Source organism: Callithrix jacchus, chromosome 7 (assembly GCF_049354715.1).
Source record: "Callithrix jacchus isolate 240 chromosome 7, calJac240_pri, whole genome shotgun sequence".
Classification (NCBI taxonomy): domain Eukaryota; kingdom Metazoa; phylum Chordata; class Mammalia; order Primates; family Cebidae; genus Callithrix; species Callithrix jacchus.
The window spans coordinates 74379282-74402107 of record NC_133508.1 but is presented as its reverse complement, the minus strand read 5'-3'; the positions used below and the strand labels follow the sequence as shown (position 1 = coordinate 74402107).

The 22826-nt window shown below is 50.4% G+C and overlaps 3 protein-coding genes across 6 annotated transcripts; 1 reads left to right on the top strand and 2 right to left on the bottom strand.

The window, feature by feature from the left end:
- Window positions 1-3692: 3692 nt before the first annotated feature.
- Window positions 3693-5378, bottom strand: C7H1orf122 (chromosome 7 C1orf122 homolog). Of its 2 annotated transcripts, none has more exons than XM_009000922.5 (3): window positions 4828-5378; window positions 4405-4606; window positions 3693-4164 (listed from the first exon to the last, which is right to left on the bottom strand). In XM_009000922.5, the coding sequence occupies exons 2-3, from the start codon at window positions 4450-4452 to the stop codon at window positions 4069-4071; spliced, it is 144 nt and encodes a 47-aa protein (XP_008999170.1). In that variant the 5' UTR covers window positions 4453-4606; window positions 4828-5378; the 3' UTR covers window positions 3693-4068. The 2 variants fall into 2 exon arrangements, with proteins under 2 accessions (XP_008999170.1, XP_002750671.2); XM_002750625.6 differs by having other exon boundaries at window positions 4695-4838.
- Window positions 4952-10587, top strand: YRDC (yrdC N6-threonylcarbamoyltransferase domain containing). The gene is made up of 5 exons (XM_009000923.5): window positions 4952-5342; window positions 5914-6028; window positions 6152-6271; window positions 9090-9232; window positions 9546-10587. The coding sequence occupies exons 1-5, from the start codon at window positions 4954-4956 to the stop codon at window positions 9616-9618; spliced, it is 840 nt and encodes a 279-aa protein (XP_008999171.2). The 5' UTR covers window positions 4952-4953; the 3' UTR covers window positions 9619-10587.
- An 856-nt stretch (window positions 10588-11443) lies between these two features.
- On the bottom strand, window positions 11444-17933 carry MANEAL (mannosidase endo-alpha like). 3 transcript variants are annotated; one of them, XM_002750624.6, is made up of 4 exons: window positions 17290-17933; window positions 16196-16305; window positions 15221-15297; window positions 11444-13006 (listed from the first exon to the last, which is right to left on the bottom strand). In XM_002750624.6, the coding sequence occupies exons 1-4, from the start codon at window positions 17837-17839 to the stop codon at window positions 12370-12372; spliced, it is 1374 nt and encodes a 457-aa protein (XP_002750670.2). In that variant the 5' UTR covers window positions 17840-17933; the 3' UTR covers window positions 11444-12369. The 3 variants fall into 3 exon arrangements, with proteins under 3 accessions (XP_002750670.2, XP_008999168.2, XP_008999169.1); XM_009000920.5 differs by having other exon boundaries at window positions 11444-12729; XM_009000921.5 differs by lacking the exon at window positions 15221-15297 and having other exon boundaries at window positions 17290-17360.
- Window positions 17934-22826: the final 4893 nt, after the last annotated feature.

Genomic DNA, 22826 nt, shown 5'->3' with positions numbered 1-22826 from the left:
GCTTCTGGTGACCATTGACTTCAGCAGAAGTTGGTAAGGCAGGAGGAATCTCCTGTTTACACAGTGGGTTAGTCCTCCTGGAAAACCACCTGCTTAGTGTGAGATGTCCTTGGCTGTCTCAGCCTCGCATCCATAGGAAGCTTTGAGATACGGCCCTTGCTGTTTACAACTTCTGAGAGAGGAGTGATGGGACCCCAAACTAAGCTTGTATTAGAGGGCAGTAATGACCCTCCCATATGCCCATCCTATGGTCACCTGGGATTTGGGTTCCCTGGGAGCGGAGGTGGGAAATAGGAGCCCAGGGAATGCCATTTGAAGCACCCGTGGTTTAATTATCGACTTCCTGATTAGCCGGGAATGTGCTCATATTGCAGCCCTACCCACGTCAGTGGCCTTTTCACTCTCAAAGATCAGGGGTGACGAAGCAGCATCTTTTTTTTTTTTTTTTAAGATGGGGTTTCACCATGATGGCCAGGCTGGTCTTGAACTCCTGACCTCAGGTGATCCACCCACCTTGGCCTCCCAAAGTGCTAGGATTACAGGCGTGAACCACCGCGCCCAGCCAAAGCAGCATCTTAAACAGTGTTTAGGCTGACAGATTTTTCCAGTTGAAGAAGCTGAAGTGTCTGCCTTTTGAGGGTGACTTTAGATTACAAGAGAGACTATCAGATCCAATCAGCTTTGAAAAATCAGGAATGTGCTTAAAATGCCAGTAAGTGGTTGTGAAGATCAGGTTTATTTCCCAGGGTAGGTAGTCTTCCTTTCCCTCCTTTTCCAGTTCTCTTTTCCTACCTGCCCTTCCCTAAGCCTGGTCTGTAGTGCCAAGGACCTTGGAGAAGAGAGGGCCCCTAGCTAAGCTGGAGCCAGAAAGAACCTTCATGGTGAGTGTGGTTTCCCAAACCTGGGAAATGAACCTTGGGTGAGGTATGGGAGGGTTTGTAGAATTCCAGTGGGTAAAATCAAGCCTTTTTTCACTCCCATAGTAAACTTAACCATTTTAACCCTGTACATTTATCTTCCAGCTCCTACTAGCATCTCCAATTAGACAACCATTTCGAAGGTGCTTAGCACCAGGGATTGGGGTTCATAGATTTAGGAGGTGGTAAGGAAACTGGCTGGCACCACCAAACTACCTGAGTGAACTTGGCCCTTCCCAGGCAGGGAGGTTGGGCATTGAGGGACAGTGGCCCAGTCTTTCCTGGCAGGGTCTGGCCAATCTCATGTGGGTACCACTAGTTTGGTGACAGAAGTGGTATCATTTATTGAATTCCACCTCTGTTTAGAAGGAGATTATGGTACAAAGCCCAGAAGGGGCCTTAAGATGTGACGATCTCTCCGAGTAAAAGGCAAGGGGCTTCTCTTCTTCACCTCTGGGATAGTTGTTAGATTGGAGAGTTTTATTTTCAGGGTCAAGGCTGTGGACTGATGGGGATATTGGAGGGTGGGTGGGTTTTCCTGAGAGACTTTGTATAATGCTGAATGTGTCCAGAGGGACAAGTTTGCAGAACCTCATATTGGTATATTAAAGAAATAATAAAATAAAAAAGCACTTTAGGTTATTTTATCTTTAACCCGATTGCTGCAATTTCTTTTGTGTGTGTGCGTGTGTGTATATATATATATATATATATATACACACACACTCTTTCCACAAAGTTTTATTTTTTTGCTCAGAATAAAAAGTTAAATTGAGGTGTGAAAAGAAAAGCACTTACCTTGGTGCAATATGTGTAGCCTGATGGTCGTTGTCCCATGTGGCCCTGGCCTGGCCGTATTTTTCCGCTCAGTCAGCCCTGAGCTATGAGGCTGTCCATAGGGAGACACTATTATGCATTCTCAGCAACCGCTCAATCTATGCAAGCCTTCCCTGTGTGCCCCAGGGTGCCCCCTCAGGCTCTCTGAAGAACTGCTGTGGGTCCTGTTTTCTGCCGACTGTTGAGGCCCTTTTTCATCACTTCTTGGTCTCTTGCCCTCTTTTCCCTCTTCACCATTATGAAATGAAGCCTGAAAGGAAGGAACAGGTTGTTCCTATGTAGAAACCTGGCACCTTCTAGACTTTTATGTTTGTGATCACATCCATTGTCCTTAAACACTTCTCCAGAGTCACTGAAACCATTGATTTGTGCAACTGCAACAGTATTTCTCAAGAGTTTACAATTGTCTTACACCACCAATCAGAAATATGTTTGGGGATGCATGGGTGTTGGGGGCAACAAGAGCCATTTCCACACTGCTCCCCATACTACCTGTGTTGGTTCCTTAAGCAAAAAGGCCTCCAACCTTCATTAAATCCCATAAACAAACATTAAATCCCGTGAGTCAACTTTCTTCCTTTTCTCCACCTGCCCCATTTTGTCTTCAATTCTCAGGCTATAGAATAGACAAGTTTTAAAATGTACTTCAGCCAAAGCAGAAAGATTTTCATAGATCCGCTATGCAAATGGTTCTGCTGTGACATAGATCAGAAATTGTGTGTTCCTTCATATTTGGGGATGGAGGCAACAAAACTGAAGCATACTTCTGATTGGTTAGCCATCTTAGCCTGTTTCCTCTTGCATATTTTTTAGGGAGAGAGGGAAAGGGTCCTGTATTTCTTCTGATACCCTTCGGGGAAGCCGATGAGCACTGTCTGGGCGTTTCTCACTGTTACTCCTGTTCGAGAGAGGGCTTCTCAGTCTGCACTGAAAAAATGCAGATTAAACTGGATCTTTATGTCAATGTACACAGAACAAGCTTTTTTACTGGAAGTGAGGTTTAAAACCACACACTGCCCTTTTGGTGGTGTGCCTGTTGGGCCAAAAATCAGGTGATAATGTAGTGTCACTTTCTCAGCTCAATGCAGTTTCTACTTTTTCTTATGGGAAAATTTTTCATAAAACCTTTTTGCACCAAAACCCAGGGGTGTTTTTTGCAATATCCTTGTTATCCTCATAGTGTGCCAACTCAGAGGCTTCTCTTGCCCTTTTCCTGCTGTGTTCTCAGGCCTCCCAAGGGCTGTTTGACTCAACAGTCTACATCCTTCATTGTATTTTGGAGAATGTGGAGATGGTGGTCAGAGTTCAAGGTGTCTGTTCTTTTTTCCATAGAACTCTTCCTAGTCCCTGTTTGGGGAAGGTGGCTGGAAACAGATTTTTGTTGAATATCTGGCTCAGATCTTCTAGCCAGGAAAGGCAAGAGCCCCCAAGAGCCCTCTTTTTCTGATATACACTAATCATTGGCCGGGGTCTTGGTGACAGTTTTTAAAATCCCAAATAGTTTTATTTGGATTATGTAAAAGTCTATCAAATTTATTTAAGTGTGAATGAAACATGGGAACAACGGACTTCCACTGAGCGACATGAAAACGTTACAGGTTCAGTACTTCCAAAGGAAGAAACCTCCAAACCCAAAAAAGAATAAATACGAATTTGTATTTTTGAAGAATGTGAAATAATGGTGTTTGCTTAATTGCTCATTTTGTATAAACTTAATATTGTACTTTAAAATATCTGCTAAGAAGTGAAAATTTAACTTTTTGGAATTGAAAAAGCAATATTAAATACTAATGAAATCCTAATTAAATGCTTATTTAAATCTGGTAGTATCTGTGGCATTTCTTCCCAACCCTGCCCAGAGTTGACATTTTTCCATTACTCCCCCCTGCCCAGCCATCATTTTTGGAGAGGGGACAGAAAGGAAACGTCGGTCACCAGGAGAGTCTGCAGGTTTCCTTTTAATCAAGGCTCTGCTGAAGTTGTTTTGTGGGGTTAAGAGCCCCTAAAGTATGAAATAGACATGTACCACCACCTGGATCCCCCATAGCAGGCCAGACCACTTTGGCGAGCACTGCCGGTCTGCCCAAATCTGGGTAATAGACTGGGTATTCATTGGCTACATTTCAAAGCACAGCACTGCTTTCAGCCAGGATGAAGTGGGAGTGAACCCAGCTGCTAGCAGAGCTGCCACTCCAGGCTGAGAGCCAAGTACCAGCCACTGCCAGTGAAGACTGGCCCCTTTATTGAAGGAGTTCAGAGTCCAGCCACTGGCCCTGGGGAGGGAGAGAAGTCAGGGCATCTGGCTCGGGGATGGTCAGGGCTCCGCAGCTCCATCGCCAGCATCCTTTGGAAAGCCGCCTCTGGCTGAGACAGCCGGTTGTGGGGGCGCTCCGGGTTTGGCTGAGACGTTCTAGTCGGAACAGAAAGGAAAAAAGTGAGGCTGGGAGGCAAGGCCTTGGATTAGGCCCCAGAAGGATATGGCCATTTGGCATTTGGATACTATTAACTTTTTCGAAACCTCTCACCATATCAGAGGTTAAGGATAAGGCGGTGGGGAGACAGTTCCCCCCTTCAGGGGAAGCTAGAGCTTGGCTAGCCTACCCAGCGGGCAGACCCCACCCCCCAGGCCCAGCCCGGGGTGGGCACTAACCCCGCCACCAGCCGGCTCCGGGCGCCGGCGACCCAGCTGCCGTAGCATCTCCTCGCAGGCGGCGATGGTGTCCAGGAGCTGCCGCTGCCGCTGCTCCACCGCGTCCAGCAGCTGCTGGGCGCGCTCCTCCCGGGGCGGCTGCGGGGGTGGCCTCCCGCCGAGCCCCAGCCCCGCCTTCCCGCGGTCCACGCCGGCAGCCTCCCTGCCCGGGAGAGAGCGAGAGACAGTCAGGGCCGGCGCTTGCGTGGGGTCCGAGCCCCATCCCCGCTTCCCGAAGGGCCCCCTCTCACCCCCGTGACCAGTCTGAGCCCGGGCCCCATTCCATCTCCACCTGCGCGGCCCGACCACCTCCCCCCTTTCGGCCGCCCCCCTCCCCAGCGCTGCGTTAGGACTCCGCAAGGCTGCGCCCCGCCCTGTCCCCACCGGTCTCCTTCAATCCTCCTGGGGGTCGTGGTCCCTTTAAGCTGCCCGGCGCAGAGGTGGGGCCGAGTCTCCCGGGCCGGAAGCTGGCTAGGAGCGTCACTTCCTCCCGGAAGCGGGCCTGGGCGGATGTCTCCGGCACGTCGGTGCACCGGTATGAGGGCCGCGGTGGCTGCCAGCGTGGGGTTGAGCGAGGGGCCTGCTGGCTCCCGTAGCGGCCGTCTTCTCCGCCCGCCGAGCCCCGTTCCGGCGGCTCCCGGGGCCCGGCTATTGCGGCTCCCGGGGAGCGGGGCCGTGCAGGCTGCAAGCCCGGAGCGCGCCGGCTGGACCGAGGCGCTGCGGGCCGCCGTGGCAGAGCTGCGCGCTGGCGCCGTGGTGGCCGTCCCCACCGATACGCTGTACGGCCTGGCCTGCGCAGCGAGCTGCTCAGCGGCCCTGCACGCTGTGTACCGCCTCAAAGGCCGCAGCGAGGCCAAGCCTCTGGCCGTGTGCCTGGGCCGCGTGGCCGACGTCTACAGGTGAGGCCGCCCCGACCCGGCCCCACTGGGGGCGGCACCGCGGGAGGGGTTTCCGGTGACAGGCTTGGGAGACTGAGGCGCAGAGAGCGGGAGGGGCTTGTCCAGGCTCACCAAAGAATCCGGAACTGGGAATGTGTACCGAGGACTTAACGTGCCCCAGGCCCTGAACTACATGGCTGCTGGGAGGCAGCGACACACGAGAAAGCCAGGGGTCGTGTTCCCTGGGCGCTTTTGTGCTAGTTGGGTAGGCTGTCAGGAAGAAGGAAACACAAACACAGTAGCTTAATTTAATAGCGAATGTCTTGAAGAAAATAAAACGTGGAGCTTGAACCCACTGTCACCGATATCACAGCGGTGCAGCTGTTTTAGTCTCTGAGACCAGAGGCACGTGGACGCCAAGCCAGCGGTGCGCCTCTGGGGCCCTGCTTTCTGCTCAAGCTCTTAGGGAGGTGAAGCAGGGAGAGAGGCGGCTTCCATTGTAAACTCGAAAGATTCCTTTCCTGCATTTGCCTAGAGTCTGGGAAAGGACCACCAGTCATTTTGAATGGATTTATGCTCCTGTGTTTCTTAGATACTGCCGTGTGAGAGTACCCGAGGGACTCCTGAAAGACCTGCTGCCAGGACCAGTGACCCTGGTGATGGAACGCTCGGAGGAGCTCAACAAGGACCTGAATCCTTTTACGCCTGTGAGTCAAGTATTCTCTTGTGTCCCCAGACTCTGGGCCACTTGGCTTTCACTAGGATCCAGGTCAGACATACTCTCTACGTCTTCCAGCCTTTCTCATGATCCCCTTCCCCTTGCCTCATAGCTTGTAGGAATCCGGATTCCTGATCACGCCTTTATGCAAGACTTGGCTCAGATGTTTGAGGGTCCTCTTGCTCTCACTAGCGCCAACCTCAGCTCCCAGGCCAGTTCTCTGAATGTCGAGGTGAGTTTACCCAATCCTTCCCCTGGAAATGTAACCAGCCCAAACACTGTTTTGTATGAATCAGTGGCATTGATAGTGTACTGGGATTCTGGGCGTGAGAGTTCTTGGGCCAACAGTGGGAAGGTTGCCCAGCTGGCAGGGAGGTAGGGGTGGGGCTGGGGTGGGAATATAAATTCAAGAAATTTGAAAGGTTTTATCAAAGTCTGAAAAGCCAGGGGGAGAATCGTAGTTTCTTCTTACTATCTTTTATAATAATAGGAAAGCTTATGATAAGAAAAATGTCTTTCTGTTTTTCTGGAGATAGCAGTTTTTGGAGAATACAGAGTTAGGCTATAAATCTTCATGACAGTGCTCTGAAGAAAAATGAAGAAGGCCAAGCACAGTGCTTCATGCCTGTAATCCCAGCACTTTGGGAAGCCCAGGCAGGTGGATCACCTGAGGTCAGGAGTTTAAGACCAGCATGGCCAACATGGCAAAACCCCATCTTTAATAAAAAATATAAAAATTAGCCAGACATGGTGGCTTATGTCTGTAATCCCAGCTACTCAGGAGAATTTGAAGCAGGAGAATCACTTGAACCTGGAAAGTGGAGGTTACAGTGAGCCAAGATCGCTTCACTGTACTCCAGCCAGGGCTAGAGTGAGATTGTGTCTCCTAAAAAAAAAAAATTTAGCTTCCAAAAAGTTGAATCACTTGTTCTAGGTCACACAGCCATTAAGTGACCCAGATTTTTACCCAATTTTTGACTCTTGACCCTGTTCTCTTATCTCGGCCACAAGCCAGATCAAAGAAAGGACAATCCTGGGCTGGGCGGTGGCTATAATCCCAGCACTTTGGGAAGCCGAGGTGGGTGGGTCACAAGGTCAAGAGATCGAGACCATCCTGGTCAACATGATAAAACCCCGTCTCTACTAAAAATACAAAAAATTAGCTGGGCATGGTGGTGCGTTCCTGTAATCCCAGCTACTCAGGAGGCTGAGGCAGGAGAATTTTCTGAACCCAGGAGGTGGAGGTTGTGGTGAGCCGAGATCGTGCCATTGCACTCCAGCCTGGGTAACAAGAGTGAAACTCCGTCTCAAAAAAAAAAAAAAAAAAGATAGGACAATCCTAATCCTTTTTTGGCTACATAGATTGGAACAAATGAGAACACAGAACTTTCACTTCTTTTTCTTATTAAGATGTAAAATAAGCTGATGGGGTTTTCCATGCCCAGACCTAGAGCAGGGCTCAGGGTTCTTGGAAAGTGAGAGTTCAGCATCCTTTCTCATTCTCAGAGTGCAGGTTTGACTTGGTTCTGGTGGCTGTACCCCAGGAGCAGGAATGGGGATGTGGCATGGGGAGGGGAGGTTTTTACCTTGTCAGCAATCATTTGACCTGTCCAACACAGTAACTGGTTTTTATGATCCCCTATCCCAAATTCCCAGGCCTAACTGCGACTGCAGTGTCTTCACAGGGGGTTGAGGAAGCTCTAACTTAGTTAACAATTCAGTGCATGCTTCTAGGGGGAGTATCCTCATAGCCCAAAGCCTGAGTGCTGGTGGCAGGCAGTCTAATCTGTTCTATTCTTCCCACCCTGATCAGAGTTGCAGTGAGATCCAGGAGCATAGTTCTAGAGCTGGAAGGAGGTGGAATCACTTGTTCCGGCTCACACAGCCTTTAAGTGACCAGATTTTTACCTAGTTTTTTTTTTTTTTTTTGAGATGGAGTCTCATTCTTGTCCAGGCTGGAGTGCAGTGGCACAGTCTCGGCTCATTGCAACTCCACCTCCTGGGTTAAAGCGTTTCTCCTGCCTCAGCGTCCTAAGTAACTGGGATTACAGTGCTGCTAATGTTTGTATTTTTAGTAGAGGTGGCATTTCACCGTGTTGGCCAGGCTTGTCTCGAACTCCTGGCCTCAAGAGAGCCGCCTGCCCCAGCCTCCCAAAGTGCTGGGATTACAAACATGAGCCACCAGGCCCAGCCTTTTTACCTAGTTTTTGACTTATGACCCTGTTCTTTTACCTCTGCCACAAGCCAGGTCAAAGAAAGGATCATCCTAGTCCTGTCTTGGCTACATAGATTAGAACAAATGAGGACACATAGGATCATCTAGTCCAGCTCACTTGTCTTCTACGCCTGGATAGAGTAACGTGTGTGCAGTCACACAGAGATATGAAGGAAAGTCCAGAGTTAGAGCCCATATCTCTGCCCAGAACTCTAATCGTTGTACTTATATTTCCCTTACTGAAGCAATGTGTGAAATTTCCTTTTGACACAGCAAGATTTTCTTTAAGTCCCAATAGGTGTTATTTGCGATGCTAACCCAGGAGCGCTCCAAACCTCATAGGATGCAGTACCCATGGCACAGCTGACCTTAACTAAATGAAGTTCCTTTCTCTGCTTAGAGGAAGGTCCCTCCTGTGTTTTGTTTTGTTGTTTTTTTTTGAGACAGAGTTTCGCTCTTGTTGCCCAGGCTGGAGCGCAATGACGTGATCTTGGCTCACTGAAACCTCTGCCTCCTGGGTTCAAGTGATTCTCCTTCCTCAGCCTCCTAGGTAGCTGGGATTATAGGCATGTGCCACCATGCCTGGCTAATTTTTTTGTATTTTTAGTAAACATGGGATTTCTCCATGTTGATTAGGCTGGTCTTGAACTCCCAACCTCAAGTGATCCACCCACCTCGGCCTCCCAAAGTGCTGGGGTTAGAGGCGTGAGCCACCGCGCCCAGCCTGGTGCCTCCTGTTTTAAGACTGTAAGGCCTTTGATAACCCTGTGTGCAGTATGACATTATTGCATGTGCCAGGGATAACATCCATGCTCTTCCTTCTTCCTCTTTTCAGGAGTTCCAGGATCTCTGGCCTCAGTTATCCTTGGTCATTGATGGGGGACAAATTGGGGATGGCCAGAGCCCTGAGTGTCGCCTCGGCTCAACTGTGGTTGATTTGTCTGTGCCTGGAAAGTTTGGCATTATTCGTCCAGGCTGGTAAGTACCTTTCCTGTGGTGTGGGGAAATAATTTGAGAGAGGTTGGAGAGATGCAAAAAAGCTTTGGCAAGATAAAGATGGTGCCTCCTATCTTGCCGTGAGGGACACAGGCAGGGTTTGGAGCAGTGGTAGTTGCAGTGGGTCTAAGTTTGCTGGCTTTATTAAGATTCAAAAGGATTCACCAAGGGTTTGATGAACAGGGCATAACAGGGCCAGCAAGTTTAGATGTACCTGCTCACCAGCCTCTGCTGGGCTCAGGACTTAGAGAAGTCAGACTGGTTCAGACTGGTAACTGTCCTGTTTCCTCCTCAGTGCCCTGGAAAATACTACTGCCATCCTCCAACAGAAGTATGGGCTGCTCCCCTCACATGCATCCTACCTGTGAAACTCTGGGAAGCAGGAAGGCCCAACGAGTGGTGCTGGATGCTATGTATGTGTCCGTGATGACTGGCAAGGCCTCATCTGCAGAGGCCACTGGAGCTAGGGCACTCGCCTGACTTTTTAGGTGGCGTGTCTTTCTGAGCACTGTAGACCAAGCCTTGGAAGCTGCTGGTTTAGCCTTGCACCTGGGGAAAGACTATTTATTATTCATAATTTCATATATCAGCCAAAAGCTGAATGGAAAAGTTAACATTCCTAAGTGACCTTATTCTAGTAAGTTTCTTCTCTCTGTTTTGCTTTTTAATTGAAAAGTAATTTAACAGATTTAGAATCTAGTGAGAGCCTCTTTTTCTGGTAGGTGGTGGCATTTAAGCTTCTAACCAGCTAGAAGTGCTGGTGCTGTTTAAAAAAGTCTCAGGTGGCTGGGTGTGGTGGCTCATGCCTGTGATCCCAACATTCTGGGATGCCCAGGCGGGAGAACTAATTTAGCCCAGGAGTTCAAAATCAGCCTGGGCAACATAGCAACACCCTGTCTTATAAAAATTAATAAGTAAAAAGTCTCAGGTGACCAAAGGCATGGGTTGGGCTCCACGTTAGGATAAAGATTGAAGAGCCACAGGCCATTCTTCCCTCTGAGCCATTGGGCCTAGTGGTGGTGTGTATTGGAATTGCTGGCGGGGAGAGCACTCTTTTTGGTATAATAGTGGAGTGTCTACTCAATTGGCAGGGGTTGGGTCCAAAATGAAGAATATTGGGAAATAAACCTCCACTATCCTTTTCAGCCAGGAACTCTTATTTATTCATAAAATAAGTTATAGTTCATTATACCCATAGCACCTTTATTTAAATTCAGTGTTCTCTGCAGCCTTTTGTCTGTTTATATGTGTAAAAATGTTAATTATTGTTGGGCATTTGAACTTTGTTTTTCTTAAATGTAAAGAAATGCTGCTATTAAACATATTTGTAAATGGTTTATTTTCTCTTGAATTATTTCCTTAGTATTAGGAATATTAGGTCAAAGTGTATGAAATATTACGGCTTTCAGTATTGATTAGCCTTCAGAAGAACTGAGTCAAGTTACATTGCCATCAGCATTGTGTGAGAATGGCTGTCCCTGCCCCTGGCCTTGCTATGTTTAGTATTTTTCAAATTGTGCATGTGTGAAATGAAGCCTTGTTTCTACCTTCTGAAAATTACTGTAGGTCAACGTCCAACCCTTTCAACTGTCCCTGCCTGCCTTGGTTTTCCCAGCTAAGCCACAAGCCAGGTGGCCAGGCCTGCTCATCTTTCAGGTGTAGTATCAGTTATCTAACGGGGGATGGTTGTCCTTGAGGTGACCACGGGTCCACCTCCTCCTTCCTCCCTTTCCCTCTTGCACCCTAGTTCCCAGAATTCTGGTTGTCTTTTCTTTTTGAGACAGTCTCACTCTGTTACCTAGGCTGGAGTGCAGTGGCACAATTTTGGCTCATTCCAACCTCCGCCTCTCACGTTCAAGGGATTCTCACACCTCAGCCTCCTGAGTAGCTGGGACTACAGGCATGCACCACCATACCCTGCTAATTTTTTTGGTATTTTCAGTAGAGATGAAGTTTTGCCATGTTGGTCAGGCTGGTCTTGAACTCCTGGTCTCAAGTGATCCACCCGCTTCTGCCTCCCAAAGTGCTGGGATTACAGACATGAGCCACTGTGCCCAGTCTTGTTGAGTAATTTCTTAACCAAACCTACTCGTCGGTGCTAAAGCCATAGCCAGCCCAGCTTGTACGTCAGTTTGTCACAGAATCGAAGATCAGAATTGGTGAAGTCTTAAAGAGAGCAAAAGGAATGCTTACTTGAGAATACCAGTTCATATTTAATTACTGCAAATCACAGTAGCACTGAACATGGCTCTAGTGAGTGGGCCTCAGTCAGTTCAGGCAGCTAAAGGGAGGGGGGTTCCTTAGTCCTCTCCCTGGAGCTAAATATGCATCTGGGAAAAAGTAGGCTCTGGAGCACAGAGGTATTTTTTTTAGAGGAGAAAGAACTGAACTCCCAGCATTAGATAAAACTACAAAAAGAAAAACAACCGTGCCCAGGCACTAGCTACAAGGCCACACCAGATCAGGACAGCTGGGTCCTGTAAGCTTGAGGACAGGAACTGTTCCTTGGTCAAGTTTTCCCCAGCACCTAGCACATAGGAAGGTGCTTGATGAGTGAGTGTTAAATGAACCTGTGAGTGTTCAGGATGATTTCCTGATAATTGGGTCCAGGAATCTACTGGGAGGAGCTTGAACCTAGAAGTTCCTTTTTTGAAAGTCTCAAATATGGTTCCCTAGCTTAGAGAAGACATGATCTGGGAAGGAGTCCTGAGGAGAGGACGCAGGCTGGCAGAAGGGAACAGGGTGCATGCGAGCCCAGACCCTGACACCCTTCCAAGGGCGGTGACTGGGTGGCTACTACAGGATACCAACCCACTGCAGAGCTCCAAACTAGAAGGGGTTACATGAAAGTGTTCCCAGGATGCAGAGCTGCCCTGGCCTGAGTCCAGTCACCTGCCAGCCTCTGCTGTTCGTCACCGCAGAGCACTCCAGCACCACATGCCTGAGGAACCGGCTCTGTGCTGCCCAGGCCCAGGCCTGACAGCCCAACCAGAGGCACCCAGCTGCTGACCTCTGACCTGGGAACGAGCGAGTGCTTACAACCTCAGCTGAACCCCACGTGGTGACATCTTCCAGCAAAGCAAGGACATCAGCACCTCACGCCGCTGTTAACAGGCCCCTCACATGAGCCACTGCTCTTTCTCTTTGATGAAGTGCTCCGCCCAGCGGCGGGTCAGCTCCAGGTACAGGCTGGGCTGGTGAGGCAGGTAGTCCAAATACAGGCGGGTGGGTGTCTTCTTGGGAATGGCCTTCTCAATCTGGGTGCCCTCGTGCCACTCATTGAAGGAGGTGATGGAGACGATCTCGGGCCTCACTGTCAGGGCCGCCTGCAGGGCGGTCTCATAGTACTTGCCGTTGACCCTGTTGCGTGTATTGTGGTTGTTCCAGGGCCGGATGCTGGTGTCTATATAGCCAGGCCCCACACTGGGGATGAACATGAGGTTGTTGGCATCACAAAAGTTCTTCACAGCTTTCCAGTTCTGATGGGAAGAACCAAAGGAGAAACCGTTGGAGGCAAAGTAGGTGTACATGCCGTCAAATCCGGCAGCCAGGATGTCGTGGGTGTGGCCCTCCTCCACCAGCAGTGCTATGAAGACCCCATCATAGGGTGTGTTGCGGATCGAGTGGGGCCCATTTGGTGTCAGGAGGTGGGCCCAGGCCTCAGGGGACGTCAGGTATGAGTCGTAGATATAAAAGAGTGGGAGGCTCTTGCCCATGCTGTTCTTATAGCGGTAAAATGCACCATGGGAGCCATACCTGAGAAGGAGAAAGAAGACCCTCAGCTGGATGGGACACGACAGACTGGCCCAACTCTAGGACCTGCCGTGGATGAGGTCTAGATGCCACACAGCCAGTTCTGGAGCCAGTTAGTCTCCACAGTTGGACTTACCATCCCTCTAAGCAAGAACCTGGTTCCCCTCCTTCTTCTCCCTAGTTGTCATTCCTAAACCGCACTTCCCTACCCTTAGCCAAGCCACCACCATTTTTCATCTGGATTGCAGCAACAGCCAGCTAACTGGTCTCCAGGCTTCCATCCTGCCTCCCTATAACCCATTCATTATTCCCCCTTACTTGATCCGGCCCTGCCTACCCCATTCTTGCTTTCACCCACCTATTACTCCCCATCTGGCCTCTCTGTCCAGCTGTTGTGCGTCATACAAGTTTATCCCATCTTACAACCTTTGCCTCTGCCAGCCCTCTCCATTTTCTCCCTGCTTCCAGATCTTTGCAGGCTGACTGTTTTTTTTCTTTTTTTAGACAGGGTCTTGCTCGGGAATGCAGTGCGTAATCTCAGCTCACTGCAACCTCCACCTCCTGGGGTTCAAGCGATTCTCCTGCTTCAGCCTCTCAAGTAGCTGGAATTACAGGCACTTATCACTATGCCTGGCTAATTTTTGTATTTTTAATAGAGATGAGGTTTCACCATGTTGGCCAGGCTGGTCTCAAACTTCCGATCTCAGTCAATCCACCCACCTCAGCCTCCCAAAGTGCTGGGATTACAGGCGTGAGCTCCCATGCCTGGGCTTTTAAAAAAAAAATTTTTTTATTCTTGAGACAGAGCCTCACTTTGTGGCCCAGGCTGGAGTACAGTGGTGCCATCATAGCTCACTGCAACCTCAAACTCCTGGGTTCAAGTGATCCATTCACCTTAGCCCCCTAAGTAGCTGGGACCATAGGTGTGCATCATCATGCCCAGCTAATCTTAACAAAAATCTTTTTGTAGAGATGGAGTCTCCCCATGTTGCCCAAACTGGTCTCAAACTCCTGGCCTCAACTGATCCTCCCAACTTTGCCTCCCAAAGTGCTGGGATTACAGGTGTGAGCCACCGCACCCAGCCCTGACTACTCATTCAGGTGTTAGCTCACCTGTTGTCTCCTCAGACTCACTTGACCTGACTACCCCACTCTTAAGTAGTTTCTTGGGCATACTCTAGCACAAAATCCTGTATAGATCACTGTTTAATTTTTCCCATTTAATTACTGTCTGCTCCACAGTACCTGCAACATACACTAGAAAGTAAACATTATGAGCTCAGAAACTGCTAGTCTTGCCCATTACTGTACAACTGGGCTTAAGACAGTGCCTGGACACATGTAGGCACTCAATACTTTTTTTTTTTTTTAGAGACGAGTCTTGCTCTGTTACCAGCTGGAATGCAATGGTATAATCATGGCTCTCTGTAACTTCGAACTCCTGGGCTCAAGTGATCTGATCCTCCCACCTCTGTCTCCCAAGTAGCTAGGACTACTACAGGTATCCACTATGCCCAGCTAATTTTTTTTCAGTAGAGATGGGGTCTTGCTATGTTGTCCAGGCTGGTCTCAAACTCCTGGCATCAAGCAATTCTCCCACCTCCGCCTCCCAAAGCACTGGGAAGCCGGGTACAGTGACTCACATCACCTGAGGCCAGGAGTTAAAGACCAGTTTGGCCAACATGGTGAAACCCCATCTCTACTAAAAATACAAAAATTAGCTGGGAGTGGTGGTGGGTGTCTGTAATCCCAGCTACTTAGGAAGCTGAGGCAGGAGAATTGCTTGAAATCAGGAGGTGGAGGTTGCAGTGAGCCAAGATTGTGCCACTGTACTCTAGCCTGGGCAACAGAGTAAGACTCCATCTCAAAAAGGGGAAAAAAAAGCACTGGGATTATAGGCATGAGCCACCACGGCACCCAGCCTCATTCAGTACTTTTTGAATGAATATATGATGTGCATACACAATAGAAGCCACTTTCACATATTATTAACTCCTGTGATTCTCACAAAACTCAAAAGTTGCCTCATCACAGAGGCCACAGAACAGGAACTGAAACCCAGGTTACCTGACTTTAGGCCCAGCACTCTCTTACTATAAAACAACTGCTGGGAACACAGGCATTATGCCCCATGTCTCTTGACCTGCCCCTCCAAACCTTCTATCCCTACCTCCATTTTGATCCCCACCAAAATCCCAGCCCCCAGAGCAGCCTTACGTGTCAATGATGTACTTGATGTTGTCATGTACAGTGATGTCATCCCGGCCCTTGTAGGGTTGGATGTGGAAGGCCACCTGCCACAAACAGAGGAGTAACTGGTCAGGTGAGTGTCTATCCAGGGGCCACAACATGCCAGGTTCAGGGTCTAACCATGGCCTGGAGGAGAGGCTGAGTTCAGAAGAGGGCCTGGCAATTGTGGGCACAGTAGAGATAAAGGCAGTAGCTGCCCTTCAAGGCCAAAACAGGGGTGAGCAGTTTGCCCACTTCCCACATGTGGGAAGGGCATGTGGGAATCATTTTGGTGGGCTGTTACCGGGTGGCTAATAGGTTTCAACTTGTTCCAGCTCCAAGTGGTTGGTGCTGGTTGCCTGAAACAGTGGAAGAAGTATGCTGAAGCTGTGTCAGTGGGAAACTGCTGTGATCTGTTAGATGTGTCGGTGATGGAATTCCCCTTAGGAATGGGGAGTGGGGGGTTTCTTCCTTCTCTATCATTTTTCTTCCTTCACCACAGAAGCAAAGAATGACTTACTCGATTGGCCCATGTGGGGTGATGCTTCGCCCAGCTTCATCTTTCCTCTTGAAAGTGAGCGCACCTGCTGAGATCACCTGTCTACTCCTCGAGGTCCAGTACTGCCTCCCACTAGAGAGATGAGTCTGCAGGTCCCTTTGGCTCTTGCCTACCCTTTATCCACCAGGGTTTACCACCTAACCTCTGCTATTATTTAACAAAAGTGATAATTATTTCATCTGCCCTTGGTCCTATATTTAGTTTACTCAGTTTTCATAGAATTCAAAAAACTAACAGTAACATAGGCAGCACTTATCTGAACCCTCCCCCAAAACCACATGTGACACATACTTGTTTTCCCTGGGCTGCTGTAAGAACTTCCTAGAGGCACTAACCCTATGGGCGAAGGAGAACAACTCTCCAAAATAGGGCAGAGAGCACATGGCCTCTTCTTGGAGACTCACCTGGATGCTGTACTGATGGGCAGTGTCCAGAATGGCGGGTACCAGGTCATCTGAGGGTTCCCCATTATCATCAGCCATGCCAGGTGGGTACCAGGACAGAACCAGAACGCCTGAGACACAATACAGAAGCTACTTCAGAGACACCCAGTAACATAGATTTTTTTCCCTCACAAACATCTCCAATTGCAAAAATGGTTCCTAAAAAACTGGAGCAAGCCTCCTGCCAGGCTCACTTCCTGCAGATGAGATCTCAAAACCTCGCGCCCCGGAGCTGTCCACGCCCGCGGTGCTGAAGCGCAGCGCCTGCGGGAACGGTAGCGCGCCAGGCCGGAAGGGAGTCAGGCTTTAGAGTACATTAGCAAGTAGAACAAAGGGAACGGGTGGACAGTGCCACACCCACCTGGTAGCCAACGGCCTACCTCTGAAGAGAAGCACCCCTAACCCCTAACGCCCTGCATGGAGAAGAGCCCTCAGCATAGGCCATCTGTAAAATCCAGCAGAATTCAGTGACGGAAACCTTTAACAAGTGAGCCTCCCCTCCCCAGCCTACAAAGGAGGCGCCCAGGGACGTTCCCTCTAGCTGGGTGCTTTATGAAAAGCCTCTAAACCCGCAGCGCTACCCCCAACTGCAAATAGAGCAGAAGCCCTCATGGAACACCAGCAGTTTCCTCTCTGCAGCCAGCAAAAGCAGGAAGGGCTGCTGCTCTACCCTGTACCTGCTGTGAAAGCAGAGGCCGCCCTAGGTTCCACTCTTCCGAATCCCAGATCCTGAGGGCCAGGGCTCCAGGCCTCACTTCCCATCGCCCAACAAATTTGAAGACTCTGCCTCTTCTGGCGCAAACTCCCAGCAGTTCCGCCCTATGGAAGGGGCCTGGATTGACAGGGGTCAAAGGGCCCAGGTTGGGGTCTGAATACTAGACGGAGGGGGCGGTGCCGCATGGTGGGCCCGTGATGAGTGGGAGGGAACGGCCGAGAAGCCAGGTTGGCGGGTAAGTGGGGCCAAAGGCCCGGTGACACGACCAGAGGGAGCTGGGGTGTGGGGAGGAGGAAGGGCGAAGCTGGGGTCAGGGACACCCGGGGTGGGGGGCGCTCACCGATGGCGGCTTCCTTGAGCTGGGTCATGTGCTCCCGCAGCACTTCGGGGTCCCGGGAGCTGTAGGGTCCCAGCTCCGGGTAGAAGCTGGAGCCCAAGTCGTCTGGGGGGCTGTGGCGGCCGCGGGGGTAACTGGCCGAGATCTTGGGGTCCCAGTGCGGCACCATGACGTGGTCCCAGTGAATGTAGTGGCCCTCGCGCCGCGGGCTCCCGTACCACGAGTAGTAGAAGGCGTGCAGGTCCGAGTAGACTCTCAGGCTCTGCCCGGGGGCGGGCTCGGCCTCCACGGGGGCCGGCCCAGGGGAACCGCCAGGGTCCGCGGTGCGGGGCGGCGGCGGCGGCGGGGGCGGAGCGGCAGGGGCCGCCGGGGCCCTGGCGGCGGGTGCGGGGGCCCCCTCCGGGCGTCGTTCAAAGGGCGCCAGCTCCAGGCCTGGGCCCAGCGCCGGGAGTCCGTCCGGAGCCTTGAGCGTGCGCAGGCCCATGAGGGTGCCGAAGGCGAAGAGCAGCACCAGGAACAACGCGATGCAGGCGCGGCGCCGCCGCCGGGCCATGGCCGACAGTGCGCTCCCGCGGCCGCCCTGCTACCTCCCCGCGCGCCGCGCCATGGCCGCCGGTCCGCACGCCCGCCCGCTTCCCAGAGAGACTGCGCGCCCGGCGGAGCGCGGCGTGGGCGGCGCCCGGCCTGTCCCCGCAGTGGGGCGGGTCCGGCACACAGGACGCCAGCGGCGCGGACCAAGTGGCCGCGAGCCGAGGGGGAACTAGACGCCGACTGCCATGCAAGGTCTGGCGAAGGGCCAGGCTCGGGGCCACCGGAGCAGGGGACTGACTCAGCCCGCGCGACCCGCGGAGGAAGAGTCGCCTGGCTGTCTGGGCGGCGGGTGGCGGCGCCTGGCGGGGGGGCGGGGAGCGGGGACGCGGGCCTTCCGGAGCGCGGGAGAGGGGCGGCGCAGCGGCGGCGGCAGTGGGGACTGGGAGGGGAGGAAGCGCGCCTCTGTGGTTCTTACCCCAAGAATTTCCATCTCCGTCCACCTGCCTTTACTCACTTCACTGGTCTCCTCCCTACGGGTCTCAGTGTCACCCTTCTAGCCCCAGGTCCCCCATCCCTCGACCCCCTCCCCGACATCCCGGGCAGCCTCTGAGCCCGGGAGAAAGAGGCGTCAGGAAATCCCGAGGAGTCGGACCCTACATTCGCCGGCCGGGGCCTGGCGGGCGGAGGGCAACCGTGACTTGCGCAAGGTCACACTGACCGGGTCAGGACGCCCTCTCCATAGCTCGTTGCACTGCCCAGCCTGCCTGTTCTCATGCCGGTGTCGTCCGGAGCGGTCTCTCCCGGGAAAACCTTCTAGAGTCGGGGAGGATTAAATGAGATGGTTCCCATAAAGCACTTCCACGGGGCCTGAAAAGCAAGCACTCAATACATGTGCGCCTTTCTTCCTGGATTCTGGGCTCCAGAGGGCAGGCCCCGTCTTATTTACCTTGTTAGAAGCCAAGGGCTGCTGGAACAGGAGGTGACACTTGCTAGCACCGTTTGCGTGAGTACCAGTCCCTGGTGTGATAGTCTGTAGATAAGCTTTTCACTCGATATTGACGACATCGACGGAGTTCCTACACTGCATTATTCATTGCTTCGTTTATTCAGACAATAGTTTTGTCTATCATATGCCTCCTTCGCTGGTCCGCAATGACAGCAGCTTTGTTTCACTGCCTGTCTTCATGTCTAAAACAGAGCTTGGGATCATGGCCGGCACCCAGTTCTTACTGCTTAAGTAAAAAGAATTGTAGGGGACCCGGGAAGAGGAACAGCAAGGTTGGGAAGTCTTGCTAGCCCTGCAACCCAGGAAAGTGAGCTTGAGAGACTTTATGGTGGTGAGTGTGAATGAAGTGGAATGCCTCCAGCTCCAGGTCGCAGATACCCCATTCAGCTTGGCTTAAGGAATATGCCAGTGTATCAGCTTGCAAAGCAAGAAGCCCAGTGGCAGGGCAGAGTGGGTGTATTCTCTGATCCAACAATGTCATTAGGAACCTGAGATGCTCCTGTGGCACTGCTCTACTCTCCCCACCATTGACTTCATATACAAAGCCAGCTCCCCTCATATCACAAAATGACTGCTATGGCCATTGGTTCCTCTTCCCATTCAACAGGCATGGGTAAGATTGATTTCTCTTTCCCAGAAGTCCCAGACAAACATCTCCTTGAATCTCATTGGTCTAATCTGGTTTAGGCCTTTTTATGCCAGATAAATTGTTGCTGAAGAGGGATAGAATTACTATGACTAGATTAGATTAAATTTGTGGAGTGAGTTAAACGTTGGAGAGAATACCATGTCTACTAAAGAATAAGGTGACTCTGGGAATAGAAAGTGAGAAGAAAACAGGTAAGGGTGGAAATCTCAGGTACACCAGCATTTTTGGGGACAGGCAGAGGAAGGAGAGAGCCTTAGAAGGAAACAGAATCATTAACAAGGACCTCATATAATTGAGAGTGGGTGGTGGTCATTTTGGAAAACCAGTGGAAAGTTTTCCCCAGCTCCCAGTCATTCCTCTATTTCTGGGAATGCCCTGAAACAATTGTGGCCCCCACTGGCCATGCCTGGGGTCCTTGACACTGCCATCTGGCCATGATGGTTTGACCCAGGGCTAGAACTCTGACCCAAGATGAGCAAATGATACCATCTCATCCCCCATTGGACCAGTCATGGATACTGATTCAAAGGCATCAATTCCAATCATTTTTGGGGATTTTTCTCTCTGGTCCAGAGGAGAGATTTCATCTTCTTTAAAGATAATACCATTTGCTCATGCCTGTAATCAAAGCACTTTGGGAGGCCAAGGTGGGAGGATGACTTGAGTTCAGGCTTTTAAGAACAACCTGGGCAACATAGTGAGACCTCATCTCTCCAAAAAATTAAAATATATCAATCAGGCATCATGGCACATGCCTGTACTCCCAACTACTCAGGAGGCTGAGGTGGGAGGATCACTTGAGCCTGAGAGGTCAAGACTGCAGTGAGCTGTGATCACACCACTGCATCCCAGCCTGGGTGACAGAGTGAGACCCTCTTTCAAAAACAGATACACAAGGCCGGGCACAGTGACTCACGCCTGTAATCCCAGCACTTTGGAAGGCTGAGGTGGGCGGATCACTAGGTCAGGAGTTCAAGACCAGCCTGGCCAACAGAGTGAAACCCTGTCTCTACTAAAAATACAAAAATTAGCCAGCATGGTGGTTTGTGCCTGTAGTACCAGCTACTTGGGAGTCTGAGGCAGGAGAATCACTTGAATCCAGGAGGCGGAGTTTGCACTGAGCCAAGATTATGCCACTGCACTCCAGCCTGGGCAACAGAGTGAGACTTCATCTCAAAAACAAAACAAAACAAACAAACAAATAAAAAACAAGCAAACAAACAAACAAGATAATGCCACTAGAGGGAAGGGAAAAGAGACAGAGAGAAACTTAGTGGTACTGGAGTCCTGATTTCAGTTTTCCTGGCAGCCTAGTAGCAGTGTGAAACACTGGACCATTCTTCCTAGAAGTTACCCTTTTATTAAGAGCAAGGCGAGCCGATGGAGCCGATTATTGATTGCCTATCAATCTCTGACAAGACTGAGAAGGGGACTTGGGAACAGGAGGTAATTTGGGTGGTAATCTCAGGAAGCAAGAGTTAGGAATTGGAGAGAATGAGACAAGAACAAAAGAAAAGCCAAACCAGTGATGCACTGAGGATGTTGCTGCTATCGATAATAGGGCCTTAATTCTGTCAGGCCCTTCAGAAGTATACAAATGCCTTGCAGAGTTAGGAGGTATCAGGTTGAAGCAATTATCTACTGACTCCCCTCCTCCACTGGTCAAGCATTTTCCCTAGGGGAGTTAACTTCCATGTACTCTTGTACTTCTGGCCTCCTGTTGCCAAGCGGGCTCCCAGGACATCAGAGAAGGTTTTGAGGCAGGTATAAAGAGAGACAGACACATTATTTATTCAAGTGGGATGCTGCCAGTGCAAGGAAGACTAGCCTGCACAGAACCATCCATCCTAGATATACTCATTTTTTAAGCTGTCGTAACAAATTACTATAAATTTAGCAGTTAAAACAGCATAAAAGTTTACTATCTCTCGATTTCTATAAGTCAGAAGTCTAGGCACAGTGTGGCTTAGTGGGTTCTCTGGTTGGAATCTCACAAAGCCAAAATTAAGGCACTGGCAGGTTATGCTCCTTTCTGGAGGCTCTAGAAGGGATCTATGTCCAGCTCAATGGCAGAATTCGGTTCTATACAATTGCAGGCCTGAGGCCCCCATCTGCTTGCTGACTGTCAGCTGGGGGTCTTTCTCAGTTTCTAGAGGCCTGCTGCATTTCTTGGCTTATAGGCCTCTTCTTCCATCTTCAAAGCCAGAAACATCAGAGCTTGTCCCTTCACACTTTGGATCTCTCTGATCTCCCTTTCTACCTCTCTCTCCTACCTTCCTCCTCTGGTTTTAAGAACTCGGGTAATATATGAGATGTCATTAGATAACCCACAGTAGCTTCCCCTGTTTAAGGTCAGTTATGGCCAAATGTGGTGGTTCATGCCTGTAATCTCAGCACTTTGGGAGGCCGAGACGGGAGGATCACTCGAGCCCAGGAGTTCGAGACCAGCCTGAACAATATAGCAAGACACTGTCTCTACTCCACCCCCCCCCCCCAAAAAAAGGGGCCAGGCACAATGGCTCACACCTGTCCCAGCACTTTAGGAGGCCAAGGTGGGTAGATGGCTTGAGCTCAGAAGTTAGAGACCAGCCTGGGCAACATAGGGAGACCTCATCTCTAAAAGTATTTTTTAATTAAAAAAAATTACAAAATATAAGGTCAACTAATTTGTAAATTTTATTCCATTCCACAAAGTCCCTTCACAACAGTAACTAGATTATTTTTGATTGAATGGCCAGAGGGCAGGAATCTTGGTGGGGGACATCTTAAGAGTTCTGCCTAAAAACTGTTCCTAAAATCAGTGGGCCAAAGCAATGTGACACAAGGCATTCAAGGAGTCTACTACACCAACACCATCAATTAGAATGTGTGTTCAGCCACAAGGAAGAAGGAAACAGCTGAACATGGCTTAAAGTGCTTCTCAAACTTTAGTGAGCATTAATCCCTTGAGGATCTTGTTAAAAATATAGATCCTGATTCATTAGGTCTGGAATGAAATCTGCATTTTTTTTTTTTTTTTTTTGAGACAGGATTTCACTCTATCACCCAGTCTGGTTTGCAGTGGCGCAATCACAGTGCACTGCAACCTTTGCCTCCTGGACTCAAGCTGTCTTCCTGCCTCAGTCTCCCAAGTAGTTAAGACTACAGGTGTGTACCACGACACCTGGCTAACTTTTTTTTGATAGATATGGGGCTTTGATGTGCTGCCCAGGCTAGTCTCAAATTCCTGGGCTCAAGCAATCCACCTGCCTTGGCCTCCTGTCGTGCTGAGATTACAGGCATGAGCCACTGTGCCTGGCCGAGTCTGTGTTTCTAACAAGATGCCAGGTGATGCTGATTTGACTGGTCCTGAGA